This window comes from Bubalus kerabau, chromosome 3 (assembly GCF_029407905.1).
Source record: "Bubalus kerabau isolate K-KA32 ecotype Philippines breed swamp buffalo chromosome 3, PCC_UOA_SB_1v2, whole genome shotgun sequence".
NCBI classification, from domain to species: Eukaryota; Metazoa; Chordata; class Mammalia; order Artiodactyla; family Bovidae; genus Bubalus; species Bubalus kerabau.
Window position 1 is genome coordinate 25,009,646 of NC_073626.1, and position 21,528 is coordinate 25,031,173.

General features: G+C 56.5%; 2 protein-coding genes across 6 annotated transcripts; both read right to left on the reverse strand.

The window, feature by feature from the left end:
• Positions 1-21: 21 nt before the first annotated feature.
• VWA7 (von Willebrand factor A domain containing 7) lies at positions 22-9,446 on the reverse strand. Of its 4 annotated transcripts, none has more exons than XM_055571112.1 (17): positions 9,215-9,446; positions 8,675-8,923; positions 8,071-8,352; positions 7,496-7,592; positions 6,777-6,887; positions 6,119-6,314; positions 5,835-6,004; positions 3,973-4,085; positions 3,582-3,698; positions 3,065-3,250; positions 2,464-2,596; positions 2,193-2,345; positions 1,998-2,090; positions 1,376-1,677; positions 1,160-1,299; positions 797-971; positions 22-694 (listed from the first exon to the last, which is right to left on the reverse strand). In XM_055571112.1, the coding sequence occupies exons 2-17, from the start codon at positions 8,906-8,908 to the stop codon at positions 521-523; spliced, it is 2,676 nt and encodes an 891-aa protein (XP_055427087.1). In that variant the 5' UTR covers positions 8,909-8,923; positions 9,215-9,446; the 3' UTR covers positions 22-520. The 4 variants fall into 4 exon arrangements, 3 of the variants coding, with proteins under 3 accessions (XP_055427087.1, XP_055427088.1, XP_055427086.1); XM_055571113.1 differs by having other exon boundaries at positions 8,675-8,940; XM_055571111.1 differs by lacking the exon at positions 9,215-9,446 and having other exon boundaries at positions 8,675-9,128.
• Positions 9,447-9,655: 209 nt separating this feature from the next.
• VARS1 (valyl-tRNA synthetase 1) lies at positions 9,656-21,479 on the reverse strand. 2 transcript variants are annotated; one of them, XM_055571109.1, is made up of 30 exons: positions 21,153-21,479; positions 20,529-20,950; positions 19,174-19,308; positions 18,940-19,078; positions 18,580-18,704; positions 18,407-18,494; positions 18,115-18,215; positions 17,846-17,973; positions 16,241-16,405; positions 15,951-16,032; positions 15,357-15,476; positions 15,155-15,263; positions 14,968-15,062; positions 14,648-14,738; positions 14,326-14,450; positions 14,139-14,242; positions 13,901-14,059; positions 13,697-13,787; positions 13,464-13,569; positions 13,308-13,378; positions 13,093-13,218; positions 12,699-12,803; positions 12,548-12,616; positions 12,332-12,410; positions 12,080-12,207; positions 11,596-11,751; positions 11,312-11,518; positions 11,117-11,228; positions 10,685-11,010; positions 9,656-9,800 (listed from the first exon to the last, which is right to left on the reverse strand). In XM_055571109.1, exons 2-30 carry the CDS (start codon positions 20,913-20,915, stop codon positions 9,732-9,734), a joined length of 3,798 nt encoding a protein of 1,265 aa, XP_055427084.1. In that variant the 5' UTR covers positions 20,916-20,950; positions 21,153-21,479; the 3' UTR covers positions 9,656-9,731. The 2 variants fall into 2 exon arrangements, with proteins under 2 accessions (XP_055427084.1, XP_055427085.1); XM_055571110.1 differs by having other exon boundaries at positions 18,407-18,491; positions 21,153-21,475.
• Between the last annotated feature and the right edge of the window lie 49 nt (positions 21,480-21,528).

A 21,528-nucleotide genomic window follows, 5' to 3' on the forward strand; every position in this document is an offset into this window, starting at 1 on the left:
TGATCTTTCTCTGAAATCTCTCTGGGGAGAAGACATGTTTATTGGCATTGTCCTTCAATTTTAAATACAAAAATAAAATAGAAGCCTCTCCAGAATTTCAAAAATAAAATAGGAGCATCTCCAGAATGTCAATAAAGGCAATTCTATAAATAACACTTTGGGTAGGAGGTGGGGAACCCACCTCCCCACTTCCAGTCTTAGTCACTGCCCCAGATATCTTCCCTTCCATCTGAGCTTGGGAGAGAGCATGAATAAGTAGTGGAGTAAAGATGCTGCAGAGAAAGAGAAAGCAACTTTCTCCAAAAATGAATCTGTTTTTTTCTCCCCTACCCCCACAAGGGTTAGGGTAAGTGCATTGTGGGAAATTCATTGCCCTCTATCCCAGTCTTGGAAAAAAAGGCAAGTGGATGAGAAGGAAAACTTCTGTCCCACCTGGAGAGGTAGAGGCCCCTCCTATCTTCTCATCAGTGGGCAAGATGGCGCACAGCGCTGGAGGCCCTTCCCTCCAGGGGCTGCTGCATCACCAGGGGCCCAGGCTGAGCAGAAGCAGCATCACCCCAAATGTGGTCCACCAGGGGTTGCCCACCAGCCCGCCCCCAGCCCCTCCCTGAGTGACCGAGGTGAAAAAATGAAAGGCAGGGCGTGAGGTGTTGAGGACCGGGTCAGTCGAGTAGGCGGGAGCAGGGAGCTGGTCCTGGGGAAAATTAGAGACTGTCAGGGTGGTTGCCCCCAGATTAATCCCGCACCACTCTCCCCTTACCCTGCCTATCCTGCAATGGAAAGTGGGGGCACTCACCTGCGGGGCGGGAGCCTGCACCAGGAGCCGGAGGAAGGCATGGGTCGGGGGCATCATGCTGGCTTCTCCATTCTTTGCAGTCACCGTCACCATCACCACGGAGTCGGAGGCGGCTGTGTCTGGTACCTCCAGCCACAGGCGCCCCCAGGTGGACTCGTTCTGTTCCAGGTGAACCCTGGGGAGTGGATGCCACCATCTGGCTTCAGCCACAGGCTCTGAATAGCCAGGAGCCAAGGGGAGGTGGAGAGGGGAGCGAGGAATCTGAGCTCCCATCCCAAAGGGCCAGAGGAGCACCTACCAGATCCCATGCCCGAGCACAGAAAGATGGGACCAGAAGGGAGCAGGAGGTTTCAGGGACTTCACCTGGAGAGGTTGGAGGTGAGGGCGAAACTGGGTTTGGCAGACGTTCTAAGATGGAGATCCTGAGGGCCTGAAAAGCTGGCAATGCGGAGGCTAAGCGGGGCCGTGGTGCCTGGTGCCAGGAAACCCGGGGGACCGCTGAGCTGCGGAAGAGGGCTGGTCAGGGGAGGAGCAGGCCGCGTTCCTCCAGCCCCAGCCGCACCTTCCGCGGCCTCTCACCTCCAGCAGGACTGGAGCTACAGCACAGGGCTGGGGGGCCACCCGGTGCAGGCCCTGTCCCACTCCATCCTGGCCAACCAGCTCCAGGGAGAAGGGTCCCAAGGTGGACAGAAGGGTGGGCGGCAGCGAGGCAGCGAGGAGACCTCGCTCTGGGGGTCCCCTGGGCTCCAGAGGCACCTGGCCCAGTTCAGCACCCTGCGGGACCCCTCGGAGGACCACGTGGGAGAAGTGCGGCAGAGGGCCTCCAGGGCCTCCTCTGGAGCCCAGCCCTGTCACTTCTACCAGCAGCTGGGTCTGGAGACCTGGACAGGGGAGAGGAGGGGAGAACAGAGATGGGCGTGAGACTTGGAGACAGGGAGAAAAACATGAATGGCTTTGAATAGTGGTTAGCTCTGGGCCTTGTGGATGGGGCAATGGGGTTACCTCTAGTGGGTACTGATGGGCAGGGCCAGCAGCAAGTTCTGGGATGCTGGAAATGTTCCATAGCTTGAACTGAGTGATGGTTATTAATATATAAAATCCACCCAGCCTGTACACTTAAGTTTAGTGCACCTTGTTAAATGTTGTAACTCAATAAAAAATTATATATATACACACAAGTTAGGGGTGGGGCTAGATGTACCTGCAACTGGTTGAGTCAGGGGGTAGAGGCCAGGGTGGGGTCCATCCTCCATGGGGATCCCAAAGTGGAAGAGGAAGTCCAGGGAGGTCTGGGCTGAAGGAGGTTGAAGGCAGTCAGAGACCCTCCCACGATGAATGTGACTGATATTGCTCTCTGGTCTCCCCATCCCTTTCCTAGGAATATCATCCTTCTTACCTTGCACTCTCACCCGGGGGGTACCCTTGGCTGTGACTTGGATCTCCCAGGTTCCTGACTGTGGAGGGTCATTCACTCTCACCATCCAGAACTGTCCAAAGCGGCGAGTGTGACCTAGAGGCCCCTCACCTTCCTCCTGGCCCTGGGAGACCCCTAGGTGGGTGTGGGTGATGAGAGATTGGCACAGGAGAATTCCTTTCGCTTCATACATTACCCCTCCTTCTTCAGCCTCTATTCTTCCCACTGCCTTGAGACACACACAGGGAAGTACCTGCAGGGTTTCTGATCCAGAAACTGCTGACCTCCCCGTGAATCCGGACTGTGACCTTCTGGAGCAGTCCATCCACTCTGAACACAAGTGGCCTCTCAGCCACCACAACCCGGGGCTCCAGGGGAAGGGTCACCTTGAGGGGGCAGGACAGAAAAATGGGGGAGAAGATAAGACATGGGATGAGGTGGGAACAAAGGCAGGAGAGAGAAAGGTAGAGACAGAAAGAAACGGAGGAACACGTGGAGAAGGGATCCCAGTGAGAGAGGAGGAGCAGGGGTGGAGCTATGGTCAATGACAAAGTTGGAGGCAAGGGATTAAGGATGAGGCAACCACCTTCTGCCCCCCCATAATAGATGGCAGGACTTCCTAGAGGAGCCGTGAGGACAGAATACTGGAGGTCAAGACTGGGTGGGGAGGTAGTACTAATATGGAAGGAGCAGGATTAGAAGGGGGTAGCCGTGGATCTCAGAGGGAGAGAAACTTCCTTCCCACCCTTCTGCCTGGATTGGCAACTCAGCAAAGAGAACCATTCTTTACGAGAAAGAGAAATGCAGTGTCGCCCGTCCCCTCAGTTCTCAGCTGAGCCTCCACATGTACTCACCAGGTCAGCTATACTGTCCCCAACAATGGCCGCCACATCCCTAATGTACTGGTCTTGGGTGAAAATCACTTCTCCTCCTGAGGCCAGGGCCACCGCCTCATATGGCTCAAAACGCAGAGGGGACAAGACCTCACGCCGGGCCCGGCCCTGAGCCCTAGATGGGTCCTCAGTTACCAGGAACGTAACCTGTGTCCGGAAGAGAGGCCAGTACTTGAGGTTTCTACTTGCTATGTACCATTGTAACCCAGGATCTCCTGTGCTCAGGCTCTCTACAGAGCTGACCATTGGTGATAAATTCTGTCTACTCTCTGGCTGCTACAGCATTAAGGGTAGGGCCTCCCATTCTAGTATTGTTAAAGGAGTTTGGAGATGTTACACTCATGAGGCACTTCTCTCCCCTCCAAGCCAAGGCTGGTTTAACCACCCTGGTGTGAGTGTCACCCTTGTAATGAGAGTTGTCCTGGGGTTTCCACATCCCTGGGTACCTAGGGATGAGTCTCCCACCAGTTATGCTCACTCTGCAACGCCGTTCCTGCGTCAGAGATTCCACCCGGTTGGTGAGAAAGGCGTCCTTAGGGGAGGCATCAGTGAAGACAAAAATGTCTGAGAGTGGAGGTGTGTGCAGCAGAGCCAGCTGGCAGGGAGAGAAAAAACTGGTGGTAAAAACTGGCAGCCTTCAATGAAAAATAAATAAATGTTTTTAAAATGGTGGCAGTAGGGGAATGGGCAGAGCAAGGGAAGGCAGAGTAGAAGGCAGTATGGCCCTGAAATCTGGAATGAAACGAGTGACACCAGCTTCTGAAGATGGGATGGAGGGTGGGTCCCAGGGAAGCTCTAGCTCCCTTGATGGTAAGGCCTGGAGAGCGGGGAGGAGGAGGGAAAGGGCAGGGGAGTGGGGGAGAGCAGACCTCCAGGGCTGACAGGCACATCTCTGGCTCATCACCACCTCCCAAGGCATGCATCTCATTGAGCTGTTGCCAGAAGCTGTCAGGGTCACTTGTTGTAAAGACAGGGCCAAACCCTGGGGAATGAGATTGAGAGACTGAGGAGAAGGCTCCTCTCTTGCCTGCCCAGGGCCATCTCCCCAGTCAAGAGGCCCTGCAGTGTTCCTCGGGTGAACTCATATTGAGATAACAATATTCTTTATATTTATACTGACAGGATAGGACAAGGCAGGGCGTAGGTTCCTCTGGTGGGAAAGTGGACCTCATTTCCTCACAAAATGGTGGTACTTCCTGTGGTCTTGAGTGGGCCCTTTTGGGGTATATGTTTAAATATAAAAACAACTGGTGAAGCAACACGGATGGAACTAGAGATTATCATACTAAGTGAAGTAAGTCAAATATCATTATGATATTCCACTTGTACGTGGAACCTAAAAAAATGATACAAATGAACTTATTTACAAAACAGAAATAGATTCAAGGACATAAAAAACATATTTATGATTACCAAAGGGAAAGGGAGGGATAAATTAGGAGTTTGGGATTAACAGATACACACAACTATATATAAAATAGATACCCAACAAGGACCTACTGTATAGTACAGGGAATTAGATTCAATATCTTGTAATAACTTATAATGGGAAGGAACCTAAAAATGACATATATAACTGAATCACTTTGCTGTATATCTGAAACACTGTAAATCAACTATACTTATCAATTACAAAAAACACAAAAAACCTGGGTCCTCCGATTCCTCACAGAAAAGCCAGAGAAATAATAGTGCTTACCTCAGAGAAGCCTATTGAGATGACTGAGTTGATTTTGTAAATTTCAGAACAGTGTTTTGACACATAATAAGTGCTAAATTCTTAATTATTCATTTACTCATACCCTTATCAAATATGTGATAAGCTCCTGTTGAATGTCAGTCACCATGAGATTTATATAGATGGATCAGACTCAAACCCGCTCCTTAGGGAAGTTTCAATCCAAATTTTATTTGATGATCATTTCAACCTTGGGAGATAGTCGGGATAAGTACTGACCCATTTTATGGATGATGAAGTTGAGGAAGGAGAGGTTGAACAAACAGGCTAAGGACACACAAGATTGGTCAACCCAGGTCAGATAATCTGACTTCTAAGTCAGTGGAGGAAGGAATATGATTTAAGTAGCTGTCTCAGATATTTCACAGAGGCCTGGACACACCAATTCCCCATCTTCATCCCAATCTCTGTCACAGGAAATGGAGAGAATTGAAAATGACTTATTACGATGGACGCCTAACAACTCAGAGGCTGCCTGCCTAAGCACCTGTCATGATTAAACTCCTATGGCAAGTGCTGTCATATTGGAAACAGTGGAAGAAGTGGCTGACAGTTCCCTATATGCACAGCTGCTGCTTCTGCTAAGCTGCTTCAGTCGTGTCCGACTCTGTGCGACCCCATAGATGGCAGCCCACCAGGCTTCCCCGTCCCTGGCATTCTCCAGGCAAGAACACTGGAGTGGGTTGCCATTTCCTTCTCCAATGCATAAAAGTAAAAAGTGAAAGTGAAGTCGCTCTTCGTGTCCAACTCTTCACGACCCCATGGACTGCGGCCTACTGGCTCCTCCATCCATGGGATTTTCCAGGCAACAGTACTGGAGTGGGGTGCCATTGCCTTCTCCGCTATATGCATAGAGGTGCCAATAAAGGACAAGGATCCTAGGAAGTGCCTCCATTCTATTATGGAAGTGAAGCCATGAGGCCCACTTCCCTACCAGTGACATTACCTCTTGCCCTGGACTTGCCTCCACTCTCCTGGCCAGACCATAGTTACCTGGATCATGGAACGGCACCAGGACATACTGAGTGGGCTCCATGGGGGTGCCCCGTCGCTGCTCCACAATGTGACGGGCCTGGATCTTGGCAGCATTGATCTCCTCGCCCATACTGCCTGTGGTATCCAGGACGAAGCTCAGGCTGGAGGCTGGGGTGATGTCCAGCAGCCTGAGAAGCAGGCCAGAGATACAGTGCATGGTCTGCACACTCGTCCCCAGCCCCTGGTTTCTCAGTTCCAGAGCACCTACCTATTAAGGAGCCCAGCTGCAGGAGGCCACTCACCTGGAGAAACCCCTGTCTCCCAGGCGGCTTCGTAAGAGGTTGAAGGCCTGGATGGAGGCCAGTAGGGCCAGTTTTGCAGCCTGGAGGTGCAGCATGTGGTGGGGGGAGAAGCCTGGGGACGTGCTATCCTTGTTGATGCCTCCCCGTGGCGGCTGGGAGCTGCTCTGGTCAAAGTGGCCCCCGTGGCTACATTTCCCTGGGTTGGGGAAACAGATCTGTAGGGTGAAGGTAAAAAACCCACTGCCTTCTAATAAAATGAAGCCCTTTCTGACTTGGCCTAACCCTCTCACTCTTCAGGAAAGGATCAGCCGAAAATTAGGACATTTTGCAGAGGGCAAATCTGGAGTAAATCTGGAATGGTTGGTCACCACAGCACATAGTAGATCCCCTGATCCCTCAAGTCGGTCCCCAGAAGCTCCTTCGGGCATTGATGTCTTATCATCTCTGTAAGAAGCTGTCCCCCCTGCACTCCAACAATCATGGCCGCCTCAGTGGGCCTTCAGCCAGCCACCCACCCCCTTCCCAGCATCCTTTCCTTCCAAGAAATGATACCACAGGATTTTAGGACAAGGGCCTACAGGACTGAGGTCCTTAGGGAGAGGGTCAGGGGAGAGGAAGGGACTTCTCCCCTTACTCTTTGGGTCTTCCCATCTGGTACCTGGAGGTTTGGAGGGATGAGTTCCAAAGTAGCCAGAGGTGAGGAGTGTGAAGCCCAGCAAGTTCCCAGGGCAGCTCAACTCCTCACAGTCAGAGCAGGTAGGATCGCCCGCTGGGAAGAGAGCACGGGGTCCAGCACCCATGATTCTGCTGCCCCTGATGTTTATCCCAGTCCACCCAAACTTCTTCAGCTTTTCCTCCCACATATAACAAGGTGAAAGCCCACAGTTACCCTTTATGGGTACCTTTCAAGGCTTTCTGAACTAAACCCTGGAGTTCATGGCTGGCAATGAGACTTGATATTTGAGACTGAGAATATCTAGAAAATCATGGGGACAAATCCTACAGGGAGTGTACCCTCCATGAGCTGTGGACAGGACGTGTACTTGTAATAAACAGAAGGCAGCTTCTGGGTCACAGTTCAGTTGGAAGGGGGGACTGAGAGAGAGAGTCCCCTGCGATCCAGTGCAGGGAGGAAACCTCATGAACGAGAACTCCCTGCAGTCTGCAGAGTGGTCCTGGCTCTGTCCTCCCCTGCGTGATCTTGGGGAAGCCAGCTAATTGACTGGCCTTTGGTTGAACTGAGGGACCTCACAGGTTGTCTCAGATTTGAAGCCATGTCTCCTCCTAGTTGACCTCAGGATGTGACCCAGTGGCTGGATGGGCTGAGAGGAGGTGGCTCTGTGGGCTTCCCCCTTACCAGCAGAGGCACGGCTGTACCTTGTGCCAGGCTCCGGAGCTCCTGCCTCGGCCAGAGGAGGTGAGGGTGTGGCTGCTGCCTCCCCAGTTCCACCCAGTTGCTGTGACTGTAGAAATCCTGGTCCCAGGAGAAAGACGGGAAAGAAGCACTAGCTGACTGCTCTCGCGGTCTCCAGCCCTAACTGCCCCTCCTTCCAGTTCCCCAGCCTGAACACCTCCTCCCGCCTGGCTGCTCCTCCAGGCACCCCACGTGCCCTCCAGTGCTCTCTCCCTTGCCCGGAATAGAGCTCTGGTGAAGTGGGAGCCCCCCACTGTTTCTTCCCTACCTAAGGCCCTTCAGTGGCCTGCACAGCCCACCTCTGGACCTCAGCACCCTCCTCTCGTGCTTCACTCCAGCCACAAAGGTGCCCTGGCTGTTCCCACAGGAAGCTGCCAATTTGGACTGGTGGGGACTAGGGAATAGCCTCAGGGCCTTGGCAAGCTGGGCCCCAGCCCTTTCTAGAGTTGGGGGGAGGCACGACTAAGAAAGCCATCCGGGAGTCCAGAAGACTGGAAGCAAAGAACCCTCTGATGACGATCCCCAACTCTGTTCTCACCTGCAGGGCGTGAAGCGCAGCCCCCAGGCGCTGGCGAGCCAGGGTATAGTCAAGGGCTTTGGCCGCCGCCACAGTCTCCCGTAGAGCCTCCACCAGGCGTATGCGGCCCTGGCCCAGCCGCTCGGCATCAAAGTGCAGGTCAGGGTCATTCTTGGAAGTTGGCAGGAAGTCTTGGGCGGCATTGGCACGAGACACCTCTCCTAAGGCTGCTCGGAACCGTCGGGAAGGAGACCCAGGTCCAAAGTAGGCGGCAAAGAGGTCGTCGGCAAGGAGGGTGCGGCCCTGGGAAAGTGGGAGGGGCAGGGGTTCCAGGAAAGCCCCTAGGTTGGGACCATTGCCCACGCTGGCTCGGCTCTAGCGCTCAAGGCTGGATGTGAAAGGAGCTGAGGGTGCTGGGCCCTACCAGGGAAGGGCAGTCCCGGACGTCTGTATGGAGGGGGACTCCTGATTGTAAGACTAGGGCTCCTGGGCACTGTTGCTGCCTGGAGGACAGGAGGGAATGTGTGTGGGGGTCCCTTCTCTTGGCAAGCAGGACCCTCAAGTAGCAGAGGTCCTCGGAATGGGGGAATCTGGCCAGGATGTGACCGGACCCAGGGACGCTCACCAGGAAGTCCTCAAGGCGAAGTGGGGGCCGGCCTGGGGGCGGCTGCTCTAGGAAGAGGTGCAGGGTGACGTTGAGCGCCGCCTCCTCTGTCAGGTCCTGGTGGGTGATGGAGCCGGGGGCAGCCAGGAGGCTCCAGATGTTGGGGAAGAAGGCAGATGCAGAAGGCAGCAGCAGCTGCAGCAGCAGCAGCACTGAGGGGCCCAGGTGGCATAGAGGCACGTCCGCGGGGAGCATAGCTAAGACATGGACCTGGGGGACAGAAGGCACTCGAGAGAGGAAAGGAAGCAGCAGAAACTTGGGTCAGGACTGGCTTTGTCTGTCTCCATGGGCACCTGCTTTGGCCCTTTATCTCCTCGGACTGGCTTCCCCGCCCTCCCCCTTCAATCATTCAGCAAACCTGAGGGCCTATCAGACCAATAGAAACTTACACCTGCTGGGGCGGGGTCTGAGGCTCCTCCCCCAGGACGCCCCTCCCCTCCCCGAAGCGGACGCCCCCCCACCCGAGGCATTGGAAGTCCCCTCTCTAGGCCTCTTCCCTACCTGGTTGCTGGGTCTCCGGGCAGGACCGCGGGGCCGGGCGTCACAGGGCACTTAGGTCAGAGTTATAATTAACCTAAGGCCTGACTCAATGGAGTGGGAGGGAGGCCCCGGCAGGGTTGGGGGCAGGACAGGCAACCCCTAGCCCCTCTTCTCATGCCTGCCCAGGGCCACAAGCAGCAGCCAGCACCAGGGCGGGCCTCCCTTGGCCGCACTGCGGAGGTGAATGAAGAGGCGGGAGGAGGAGGGAGCGAGTGAGCACCGTGACTCAGGCCTGGCTCAGGGCCAGGCCCAGGCCCAGACAGACGCACCTCTACCCGCCAGGACCCAGTGCCTCATGCCCAGCCTGCTGCCCTCCTGTTGTTCACACGGGCACCCCTGAGGATCCAGGAACCCAGACCCTCAGCACCTCCCTCCCCAGCCCCACCACACACACAGTCGAGGTTTTGTGGCAAAATATTTTATTGCTGCCATCCCCATGGTGGACCACTGGGGGTTATGAGGGTTGGAATTGGGTGTTTCACAGCATCTTCTGAAATAGGGCAATGGCCTCATCAACCTTCCTGAGCTCTGCTTCTGTCTGCTGGAGCTGAGGACAGAAGACGGGGTGGTGGGTGAAGAGGCCCAGGCCCAGGAGAGGAGAACCCCAAACACCCACAAGAGCAGACGGATTAGAGTTGCAAAGATGGGTGAGGACCATGGGCAGGGAGTAGCTGGGGGCCCTGTGTGTTTGGCTGGCCTGTCTTCCCCCTAATTCTCACCAGCCTCCCACCAGCAGCCTCCTCCGCCCAGACTAGAATCCTCATTCACTTCTATCAGCACCCTGTTCTCTTGCACCATCTCTGGTCTCCTGGGTCCTGCCTTTTCCTAGAGTGTTCAGTTCCCAAGGACAAAGGGGCCTCAGCGCTCATATGCGCCACCCAGTGGCCCAGCCCCAGGCCCTGACCCCGGAGGTAGAGCACAGTGGTTAGGAACGCAGGCTCCGAGGCAGGCCCTTAGCCTTCGCTTGGAAAATGGTGATGGTAATACTGCCCTGCTGTGAGAGGGCTTCCGGGTAGACAGGAGTGAGAGAACCCTGCTCAGCCATCCGGGTTCTTAGCTTCCATTCTTGTTCCTTTGTGCCCCTGGTTTACCCCATGGTTCCTCCCTGGAGGGGCCCCAGGTGATCTGCTGAGCTCCCTGACTACACTGGCTCCGTCCTGAGCCCAGGTACCAGCGTGTGGACGCCACATTCTGGGCAGTGGGTGGTGCCTGAGGGGTCTGGCTGGCTGGATGGTCTGCCTCCATCTTCAAATTGCTGTGTGACCCAGGGCTGTGCCCCTGCCCTGGCTGTCCTTCATGTGTAAAAGGAGGGATTCCATGGTCCCACCTGCTCTCCTGCTGGGCCAGGCAGAGCAGCTGCAGGAGGGGGTTTGATGGTGGAGGGAGCAAGAGGTGGGAAATGGGGAAGGAACTGCCCCACATGCCACACACCTTGGCTTCATCTGCCTCCTGGACTTTGAGGGGCACCTTGACATTGTAGCCTGAGGTGGCACGGCGCTCCTGCAGACGCTGGGCCTGCCGCTGCGCCTCATCACGCTTGGCCTGCAGTTTGCCCAGCTCCCGGGCTGGGTCTACTAGCCCCTGCAGCTGCAGGTGGACGGAGCAGCGGTCAGAGGCCAGGGCCACAGCGCAGCCCTGGGGTGCAGAAGCCCCCAGCGCCAGGACGGCCACAATCCCCGCGCTGGCCAGTGTCTGCACGTAGCCTGACACCGCTGATGCCAGGGCACCTGTGGCCTCGTCAGCCACTTCCAGGAAACCTGCCGGGGGAAGGGAGACAGGTGAGGAGACAGAGACGAGGCAGCCATGCTAGACACTGGTCCCGGGGTGGGAGGGGACAGCGGAACGTGCGGGCCCAAGGCTCACAGTCGGGCCGGATGCGGGTAAGGTTGTAGTCGGCACGCAGGGAGCGCACAGCTCGAGTGATGCTCAGGGCCAGCTCAAAGGCAGCTTCTGCCTCAGGGTCCTTCCAGGAGCACTAAGGGGAGGAGAAGGGGGTGAGGAAGCTGGGGCAGCTCTGAGGAGCTCCCCGGAGCCCCCTATCCAGGCCGTACCCCATACCTCCGAGGGCTCTGGGTAGGCAGTGACGCAGAGGCTAGGGGGAGCTTGTGGTGTCCGCCGGGGCAGCCGCTGGAACAGCTCCTCGGTCACGAAGGGCATGAAGGGTGAGAGTAGTCGCAGGCCCACGTCCAGGCAGGTGTAGAGGGTCTGGCGGGCGCACTCGGCTGCCACCTGGTCCACCCCATTCAGCACAGGCTTAAGGCACTCCTGGGGGCAGAAGGGCACAGGGTTCAGAGCTGGAGAAGGCCAAGGACCGGGAAGTGGGGCAGGCAGCTCCTCCTTACCAGGTAGACATCGCAGAGCTCATAGAGCCAGAAGCTGTACTGGGCGGTGGTGACAGCCGGGAAGTCGTAGGCCTGGAAACCTTGGTTGCTGAGCCTCACAGCTTCGGTCACCCGGCTGCGGATCCAGCGGTCCACCAGGCTCTCGCGGCCTCCAGGCTTACCGGGGGGAAGGAGCCTGTCAGCCAGGGGGCACCATGTGCCCAGGAGGAGGGGCCACAACCCCATGGGAACGGGAACCACAGGGAATCTGCATTCCAGGAGGAGATGGGTCCAAAGCAACCACCATGTGCCCAGGGTAGTGGCCAAGGCCAGAAAGGGCCCGCCCCGCCACCGTGCGGGAGGACTGCAGTGCCTGAGGCTCCCCGTGTCCTGTCCCCCCAGCTACACGCAGGCTCCTTAGGGGCAGGGGCCGGGCTTGAGTTTGGGATGGCAAGGGTGTGACCTGCGTGGGTGCTGCCCACCTCACCGCCCACAAGGCTCTCACCTCAGACGTGGGTGAGGGCACGAAACCCTTCCCAAGGCCACGGAGGGCAAACTTGGTGGCGTTCCAGAGCTTGTTGCAGAAATGGCGGTACCCCAATATCCGGTTCACATCCAGGTTGATGTCACGGCCTAGGTGGAGGTGAAGCGTGAGTCCACACTGCTCTCCCTCCCGGCCCTAGGCCCTGGGCAGCGGAAAGCGGGGTGCCTCCGGGGAGGAAGAAGGATGCAGCTGAGACTGCCATGGGAGCCATACCCTGGGACGTGTAGGCGCATAGTCCAAACCGGAGTGCATCGGTGCCACACTCGGGGATCCCTGTCGGGAAATCTGCCTTCTGTGGGGGAAGGAAGAGTCAACGGAGCGGGAGGAATCAACAGAGGAGGAGTCAGGGAGGGGAGTGTCCTAAGCCAGGCTCACCCGCCTTCTGCCCACATGCCAGCCACCAGCCCACCCCTCTATCTGCCCCCGTACCTGCCCCTCTTTTGCCTTCTCCACCTCGCTGGGATCCAGGTTGCTGTTCAGTAACTGGTCGTGGAGACCCTGAAGGTGAGGTGGGAGCAGTCAGGGGCCCGTGACCACCGCCCCACAGCCCTTCCCGGCCTGACCCAGCACCCAGCCCCACCTGCAGGGTGACCCCCTGGATAACGTCCAGGGGGTCAATGACGTTGCCTAGAGACTTGCTCATCTTCCGGCCGTGGGCATCCCGCACGATGGCATGGAGGTAGACCTGCGAGGCCAGGGCAGGCAAGGCCCGTGAGGACGTCTCCCCACCTAGACCCCAGTGCCTCTCCCCTCACCCCTCCATCTGGTCTGTTCCTGTCTGAACCTCGGGCCCCTCAGCGGCCCCGCCAGCCCCTTCTCGTGAATCAGAAGTGCTCCCTCTTCTAGGAAGCGAGGTACAGGATTGCTTAGCAGAGCGCAGGCTGGTTTGCAGCCCCACCAGCCCCCTTGGCCGGGCCCACCCACAGCTGTCCAGGTGAGGGAGGGGACTGTGGGGGTCGCGGCAGTCTCCACACCTCTTTGAAGGGCAGCTTGCCAGTGAGCTTGAGGCCGAGCATGACCATCCTGGCCACCCAGAAGAAGAGGATGTCATGGCCTGTCTCCAGCAGCGTCCCCGGGTAGAACACACTCAGATCTTCTGACTGGGGTCAGAGCAGGGCGTGAGTGATGGGGAGCCACGCACCCACACCCAAGATTCCCACCCAGCCCTGGGCTGGCCCCAGGAATGTACCTGGTTGGGCCAGCCTAGGATGGAGAAGGGGAAGAGGCCAGAGGAGAACCAGGTGTCCAGTACATCTTCATCTGAGGGGGGCCAGAGGTCAGAGGTCAGAGGGGTGGAGGTGAGGATCGGCCCCCCACTGCCCCCCACCGCAAGGCCCCGCCTTGCCTTGCTGGAGACTGATCTTGTCAGGAGACACGCCGAACTCCTTGGCTGCCTTCTCGCGGGCCTCGGCCTCAGTGCGCCCGCTCACCCAGTACCGCCCGTCAGGGTCCTGCCATGCCCAGGTGGAGTGAGTACCCAAGAGGGCGCCTCTGCCTGTCCGCCCACCAAGACCCCATGCACTGAAAGCCCTCCCCCACCCCAGATGTGCCAGTCTCCAGCCCTGGCCTGGTTCTCACCTCCCCTGGGGGCACGGCGGGGTCATTGACAGTGATGAAGTAGGCTGGGATGCGATGGCCCCACCACAGCTGCCGGGAGATACACCAGTCCCTGAAAGTGGCAGGGGAGGAGAGGGCATCAAGGAGGGGCGGGCGGGGCGCCAGGCTGTGCCCGGCTCGGCCCCTCACCCGGTCGCCCTCCCCACATCGAGGGGCCCGACGCACCGGATGTTGTCCATCCAGGTATGCCACGTCCGCTGATGGGCCTCCGGAAGGATGCGGAGGTCACCCCGTGTCACAGCAGCGCTGGCGGCCTGAGCCATCTCCCCACAGCGCACGTACCACTGCGGCCGCAGCAGAGGCTCCACCACGTCCTTGGAGCGGCTGCAGGTACACGTGGGTGAGGAGGCTGAGTGGGGAGCACCCCGAGGTGCCCACCCCCTGCCCTGGCCTCCGCCCTCACTTGCAAAGTGGCACCACCATGGGGTTGTCCTCAATGCCACGGAACAGCCCCTGCTCCTTGAGCGCTGCCAGCACCGCCTTTCTGGCCTCAAACCTGGGCAGGCCCTGGAGAGGAGACAGGCTCTGTCATGGCTGTGCCAGGAGCCCCGCTGTCTCCTGACATGGCCACCTCGCCCAGGCCGTCTCACCAGGAAAGGTGGGGGCACGTTGACGAGGGCCCCGCGGGCGTCCATAATGCTGACGGCCTCCAGCCCGTGCCGCTGCCCAACCTCATAGTCATTCTGGTCGTGGGCGGGGGTGATCTTCACCGCACCTGGGGTGTACGTGGGAGTGCGGGGTCACGCAGGACTCAGTGCAGTCTCTGCTCACGTGCACCCCGCCTTTTGCCAATGGATGTGCTCTCAGACCACCCCATCCCCAACACAGTCCCCTGAGAACCGGCCCAAGTCCTGCAAGTTCAGGTGCACCTCACAGCTCCTTCCTATCCCCACAGGACAGCCTGGCGCTTACCTGTGCCGAACTCCATGTCCACAAAGTCATCAAAGACGATGGGGAGGCTCCGAGACACAAATGGGTGGATCACGCTCTTGCCCTTCAGGTGCTGGGGACAGAAGGAGATTCCAGAAATGCACAATGGGCTGGGCCCGACTCCCTCCTACGCAGGGTCCTGATTTCTTGACACCCAAACTCCATCCACAGGGCCAGAAAGTAGCCAGAGCCATGTGTTTTGAATCCAATTTTCTCAGTGCCCATCCCATCCCTACACATAGTGTGAAAGCCCTCTTCGCCCAGCATTCTTCCCCCAGCTGCAGGCAGCACCCCCACCACACCTGGTATCTGGGGTCTTTGGGGTGCACAGCTACGGCCACATCTCCCAGCATCGTCTCGATCCGAGTGGTTGCCACTACCACCTCGTCGTTGCTGTCTGGGGTGACAGGAGGCCTTGTGGTCTCAGCAGTGAGCCCTTCCCGCCCCTTGCCCAACCCCGCCCAGGATCCTGGCGCCCCTGGCTCCTACCTGAGCCTTGGACCTTGTAAGCAAAGGAGACAAGGACCCCAAACTCCACCTTCTCTTTGTAGCCAGGCACGGAGAGCAGTGTACGACCTGTCAGCTCCTTCTTATCCACCTATGAGACAGAGTGTAAGAAAAGAGGCCCAAGGGCTGGGGCTGGGGGTGTGTGGTGGAGATGCGGAGAGCTGGGGGGAGGGAAGGGGCACACCTCGATGTCGGAGATGGCAGAGTTGAGGGTGCAGGACCAGTTGACAAGGCGGGTGCTGCGGTAAATGATTCCCTCCTCGTGGAGCCGTACAAAGGCCTCTGTCACGGCTGCTGACAGTTTCTAGTGGGAACAGGGGAAGCCAGAGATGGGCCTGAGTGCTGAGGCAGCAGAGGCCAGTGGGACCCGGCAGCACAGAGCCCCCTGCCAGCACACAGGCCCCTTTAAGGGCTGGAAGGGAGAAGTGCTTTTCTTGAGCAGGGAGAGGGGACTATGGGAACACATAGATAGAAAACTGTTGATATGGCAGAGAAGTCACTCAGTTAGGAACAGGGGTTAGTGCAGAGTCCTAGGGGTGCAAGCTCGGGGGAGGGGGAGGCCCCTCAGGTGCCACTTGAAGGAGTTTGAGCTCCTATAGGGAGCGATAGGGAACACAAAGGGCTGTGACATGGGGCAAAAAGTGGCATTTGCAGCTGAGCCCTAGAGGTTTCCTACGAGTGGACCACCTCCTGGGGGAGGGCCCCCCGCATGTGCTCTCTTCTGTGGGGAGCTTCCCCCTCCCACCCCAGCCCCGAGACCCCTCCTACTCCTACTCACAGGATCCATGGTGAAACAGGCTCGATTCCAGTCCAAGGAGCTGCCAAGCTTCTTCAGCTGGTGGTAAATCCGGTCACCTTTCCTAGGAGTGGACAGACAGACCGGGATCAGCAATGGGGTCTGGGCTGGCGGGTGACATCAGGTAGCTAAGGGGGCAGAAGGTGGGGGTCACTCATTGCCCTGAGATGGACCTGGGCCCTGGGCCCCCATGACCCTCAGCCTCTGTGAGCGGGTCTGACCCTGCAGCCAGGGTCGTGGGGCTGCGATGCCAGCAGGGACTTGGCACTCACTCCTCCTTCCACTTCCAGACCTCCTGCAGGAAAGCCTCTCGCCCCAGCTGGTGCCGACTCAGCCCCTGCTCGCGCCAGAGTTTCTTCTCCACCACCACCTGGGTGGCAATGCCCGCGTGGTCACAGCCAGGATTCCACAGGGTGGTCTCTCCGCGCATGCGGTGCCTGCAGGGAGCATAGAGAAGCAGAGGTGAGCGAGTGGTATAGCTGCCCCGAGGGAAGCAGGGACTCCAGACAGGAGGTCGATGGACTCAGGAAAGGAAGGGGTGGTGGATCAGAACTCTCCCCTTGCTAAAATCGTCAGGGAGAGATGCGTGAGGACAGCCCAGGCAATTTGGCAAAAACAACTAAGAGGAGGCTCCTGCACAACTAGATAGCAAAACATATCAGAGAGCTATGATCATTAAAACAAGTTTCCACAGGAACCAGGAACAAAGTTACCGATTAAGGAAACAAAACAGTGACTGGAAACAGATCTAAGCATATTTAGTATTTGTTAAGGGTGGCATTTCATGTCAGTGGAGAAAGAACAAACTGTTCAATAAATTTGTTGGAGACTGTAGCTAATTTGATTGGAAAATTGCCCTACTTCCCCATAGTCACAAAAATTATTTTATTTTAAAGTCTAAATTTAATTGTTATTTTAAAAAAACCCTTCAACTTAAGAAAACAAAACTATGAGAAAGAGCATTAGAAAACGGTATTTCCAAAAATAAAAAAAGAAGAAAATAACAGGTGATCATGTTTATAACTTTGAGGCAGCGGAGGCTTTCTTTAACAAGATAGTAAAGAGTAAATCAAAGAATATTGGTAAACTTAACTAGGTTCACTGTATTTGTACATGATTTTCAATGACACACCTAACTACATTATATTCATTTCTGTATTGATCTGTTTACCCCCACTAGGTTTAGAGTTCCTTGGGGACAGGACTGCAGCAACTCCTTCCTTATACAGACCATAGATTATTTCTTATATGCTGTAATGAATATGGACACTTTCTGACATTTTCAATATATTGTTGTTTAGTCGCTAAGTCATGTCTAATCCTTTGTGACCCCATGGACTAAAGCCCACCAGGTGGCCATGGGGATTTCCCAGGCAAAAATATTGGAGTGGTTTGCCATTTCCTTCTCTGGGGATCTTCCTGACCCAGGGATCGAACCTGTGTCTCTTGCATTGCCAGGTGGATTCGTTATCACTGAGCCACCTGGGAATCCCCTGGGTACATGAATATGTAAGTAAATAGGAAAGGTCTTGAAAGACACACATCACAATGATAATAGCGGCTAATTCTTAGGAGGGAGTGAATCTGGAGGAAGGTGGTCAAGGAAACTTGCAGCTTTAAATTTCTTACAAGAAAATATTCACATTATTTTTTTCTAAATTCAAAATGTTATTTTTAGTGGCATGAGAAGAGAGTTTGCAAGTGGAAGTGCTAGTTACTTGGCCAGAAGAGGATGCTAAGTCATCAGATGGGAACGACCTAGAAGCAAATGTAGCACCACCAGGGGGCAGAGGTGAGAGCCCCAGTCAGCAAAGAGAAGGGAGCCAAGGAGCAGGAGCCAGAAGGCAGAGGGAAGCCTGGAGGAGAGGACAGCTCACCAGCGGGTCAGCGAGTCCTGGATGGCGTTGGTGAGCGCATGGCCCAGGTGCAGGGAGCCTGTCACGTTGGGGGGTGGGATGCACATCATGAAGATGCCCCGGGGGTTTGGTGCTGACACGCTGGAACGCTGACAGGGAGGAAGATGGGTGCTTGCTAAGGCCTCATGTCACCTCTTCCACGGCCTGGCCCCTTCCTGGGCCATGGATCCTTCAGCCCTGTCCCTCCCTGCCCCCATCCCCTCCAGGCCTGGGCGGCAGTGTCCACTCACCCCATACTCAGGCCTGAAGAAGCCCTGCTGCTCCCACCAAGGGTACCAGGCAGCCTCCACGTACTGAGGGCTGTAGGAGTCAGGCATGGTACCACTGACATCTGAGGGAGAAGGGCAGGGTCAGAGCCGAGGCTGGGAGCAGCCGGGAAAGGGACGAGGGGCCGGCAGAGGACATGGGCCTCCCTAAGCAAAGTAGTGGGAGCAAGGACAGAGGAAATAGGATACAAAGAAAAAAGGAGGGTGGGGTGAAGAGTGGGGGGGGGTCTCTCTTCCCCCTCCTTTCTTTTAGTACCTTTCTTTTCCCCAGGTGGGGTCGGGAGATCGTAGGTAATGACCCCAGGATCCCGTTTCTCCCTCTTCTCTGGTTTTGGTTTCTTCTGCTTGGGAGGGAAAGGATACAGGCCTAGATACCAGCCACTCACCATGGCACCAACCCTCCACCCTGCTCCACCCTCAGCCTCTCACCTCCCCAGGGGGTGGCTGCTGCTGTTGGACCTTCTGCTTCTGCTGGAATTTCTCTAGTTTCTCCCTTTTCTTTGCCTCTTTCTTGAGTTGAGCAGCCGTTTTTGGGGGTGCAGGGACCTCAGAGCCTGGAAAGAGGCACAAAAATGTAAACCTGTCCCTGCAGGTCTGTGAACAGCGCTGTTCACAGGGCTACCATGTCTCAGATGGCCTATTTAACTCTCCAAAGACTCCCCCATGTTGACCCCCCACCTAGCATCCCCCAGCTCCTGTCCCATTGATTCTGCTATTTCTAAGAGAGAAAAGAAAATGAGTAAGGGCCCAGAGGAACCCCCTCCCCACCTACTCTCCATCCTTCCTCACCTGGCTGTTGGGAGAGAGACCTGGCCCCTGAACACAGAACCACCTCTCCCAGTACGGCCCGGAATTCTGGCTGCTGAACACATGTGATAAACCAGCGAGTCACATTACCCCAGATCCGGCGGGCAGAGGGGTCCAGGACCTGGGGTGGGGGAAAGAAATGAATTATCCTTAGTCACCCTGTAGTGAGGTCTGAGGGAACCTGTCCTCATTCTTTCCCAGGTCCCAGTGACTCACATAACGGAAAGGCAGCAGCAAAGCTGTGACAGCTGCCAGGTCAGCCAGAGTCGGGGCCTCCCCGGCCAGGTAGGTGTGCAGTCGAAGCCATTCTTCCAAGGGGCTCAGGGCTCTGCCCAGGGCCGCCAGTGCAGCCTAGTGGGAAGGCGAAGAGGTATGAGATAACGCTTGGCCCATCTCAGTCCCCACCCCCATGTAATCCATTTGGGCCTCCTTCCATTCCCACAGATCACCAGTTTCTTCTTCACTGAAAAGATCATAATAAAAATTCTTCCCACTCATTCAATAAATGCCTACTGAAAACTTTTTTGGGGGGCTGGGTCACAGGGCATGTGGGATTCCTTGACCAGGGATCCAACCATGCCCCCTGCAGGGGAAGCACAGAGTATGTTAATCACTGGACTGCCAGGGAAGTCCCCCTACTGAACACTTATTATATGTCAGCTGCAATATACTAAGCACAAGAGGCTAAAGATTACATGAGGCAACATGGTAATTACTTCAGCAAATATGTATTAAGTACCTCCTGCATGCCAGGCACTTATCTTATGAACAGGGAGGCGGTTTGAACAGATGGAGTCCATGACCTGTTGGAGCTTACAGTCTAGTTGAGGGGGGAGGGGCTGACAATAAATGTGCAAATATATAATGCATTACCCTATTGTTCTCCTTAAAAGCCCTGGAAAAAAAAAATAAATGAGGCTGAAGAGGAGAGAGAATCCCAGAGGGGGAGCCCTCTATTTCGATAGTAGACAGGATATGAGAGGGTAAGTCAGGATCTAAGTCATATATTCATTTCATTCATTCATTTGTTCAAAAACTATTAAGTATCCAACATATGCTCAATACTCTGCAAGGAGGTGGTGTTATTAGGCCTGTAAGGCACAGCTCCATTCAGGAAGAATTTACATTGATAATCTGGTGTGATTATCTCTCCTTTCCCCTGCTTTCCTTCTTCATTTCTTTTCTCCTTTGTCTTCTTCCAGCAACTGTCTTCTCTGACTGCCTCTCCTCACCTCTTCTTCACCCAGTCTTTTCCTACAACGCATAGTAACCTCTAACTAACCTCCTCAGTTTCAGATTCACCAAACTCAGAGACTTTTAAAGCACCTGGCACTAGATTATGTGCTCTGCACACATCTTTTAACCTTCTCAACATGTTCTCAACTTTCATTTTCATAGACAAAAGACCAAGGCTCTGAGAGTTTAACCTGCCCAAAGTTACCATACCAGGTGGCAACCCGGGATATGATCAGTCTTTTTCAACGTCTGATACGCTATCTTTCTGGCTCACCATCCATTCCGAGTTTTGCTTTCTTCTAAATTTCCCCTTCCCACTTTGCGCTGCTTCTCACCTGAGGGTCTTGGGCCGAGCTTCGGAGTCCCAAGGCCGGCAGCGTAGCCCCACAGGCAGCTGGTATTAGCTCGGTGTCAGCGTAACTGACCCACTGTTGGACCAGGACGGCTGGCCGACTACCCCCGGGACCCCCCAGGCCTGCTGGCCACAGCAGCTGGGACACAGCCGTGGCCCCCCACACCCAGAGCCCACCGGGACCCTGTTCCAGGGCTGGCAGACGGGGTGGAGGAAAAGGAGTCCTGCTGGCGGGGGGCGGCTGGAGACAGACGCGGGGGTGGGCTCCTCCCCATCCAGGACCCTCCCCAGCTTCCCCGTAGCGAGCAGCTATGAGGGCTCGGAGGCTGGGGAAGGCATCGGGGTGAGGAGAGACGTACAGAATGGACATAGTTACGCGGGATGTCCGAACGCGGTGGAAAAACCCTAAGGAGAAACAGAGACAGGGTAAGACCGAGGCATCTAGGACTAAGTATGACTGGGCCTCAAGAGCCGAGGACCCAGCTCTCGGAGTGGCAGTGACAGTGGGGAACTAAATTCCCGTGACCGCGGGCCCTCGGGGAGTGTGGGAAGCTCGGAGGAGCCCCTTGGCTGCCGTGGGACAGGGGTTCGGGATGCATGTACGTACTGGAGGGAGGTGGTCACACTGAGCCGGGCATCCACCTCATAGCCGGGCGCCGGCCGAAGCTGGACTGGCCTGGCGGCTGCGGCCGAGGAATCCGGCGAGCAGGGACGGCGGGCGGCTCTCTGGGCGACCCTAGCTCTCTGCGACAGCCGCCCGGGCCGTCGGCGCCCACGTGTCCCCCCCTTTGTGACTGCGAGCGTTTCCGGGCCCGCGGGTCCTGGCGCGGGCGACCGTGCCCCGCCTGCGTGTGCGGGCGCGGTCCTGCTGCCCCCTGGCCTGGGGGTGGTCACGCCGCCCGCTGCAGATCGCGCTCCTGAGGAATGGCGCGGGGCGCGGACACGGGGGTGGCGGGAGGACGCCGCCCCCGGGAACCGCGACC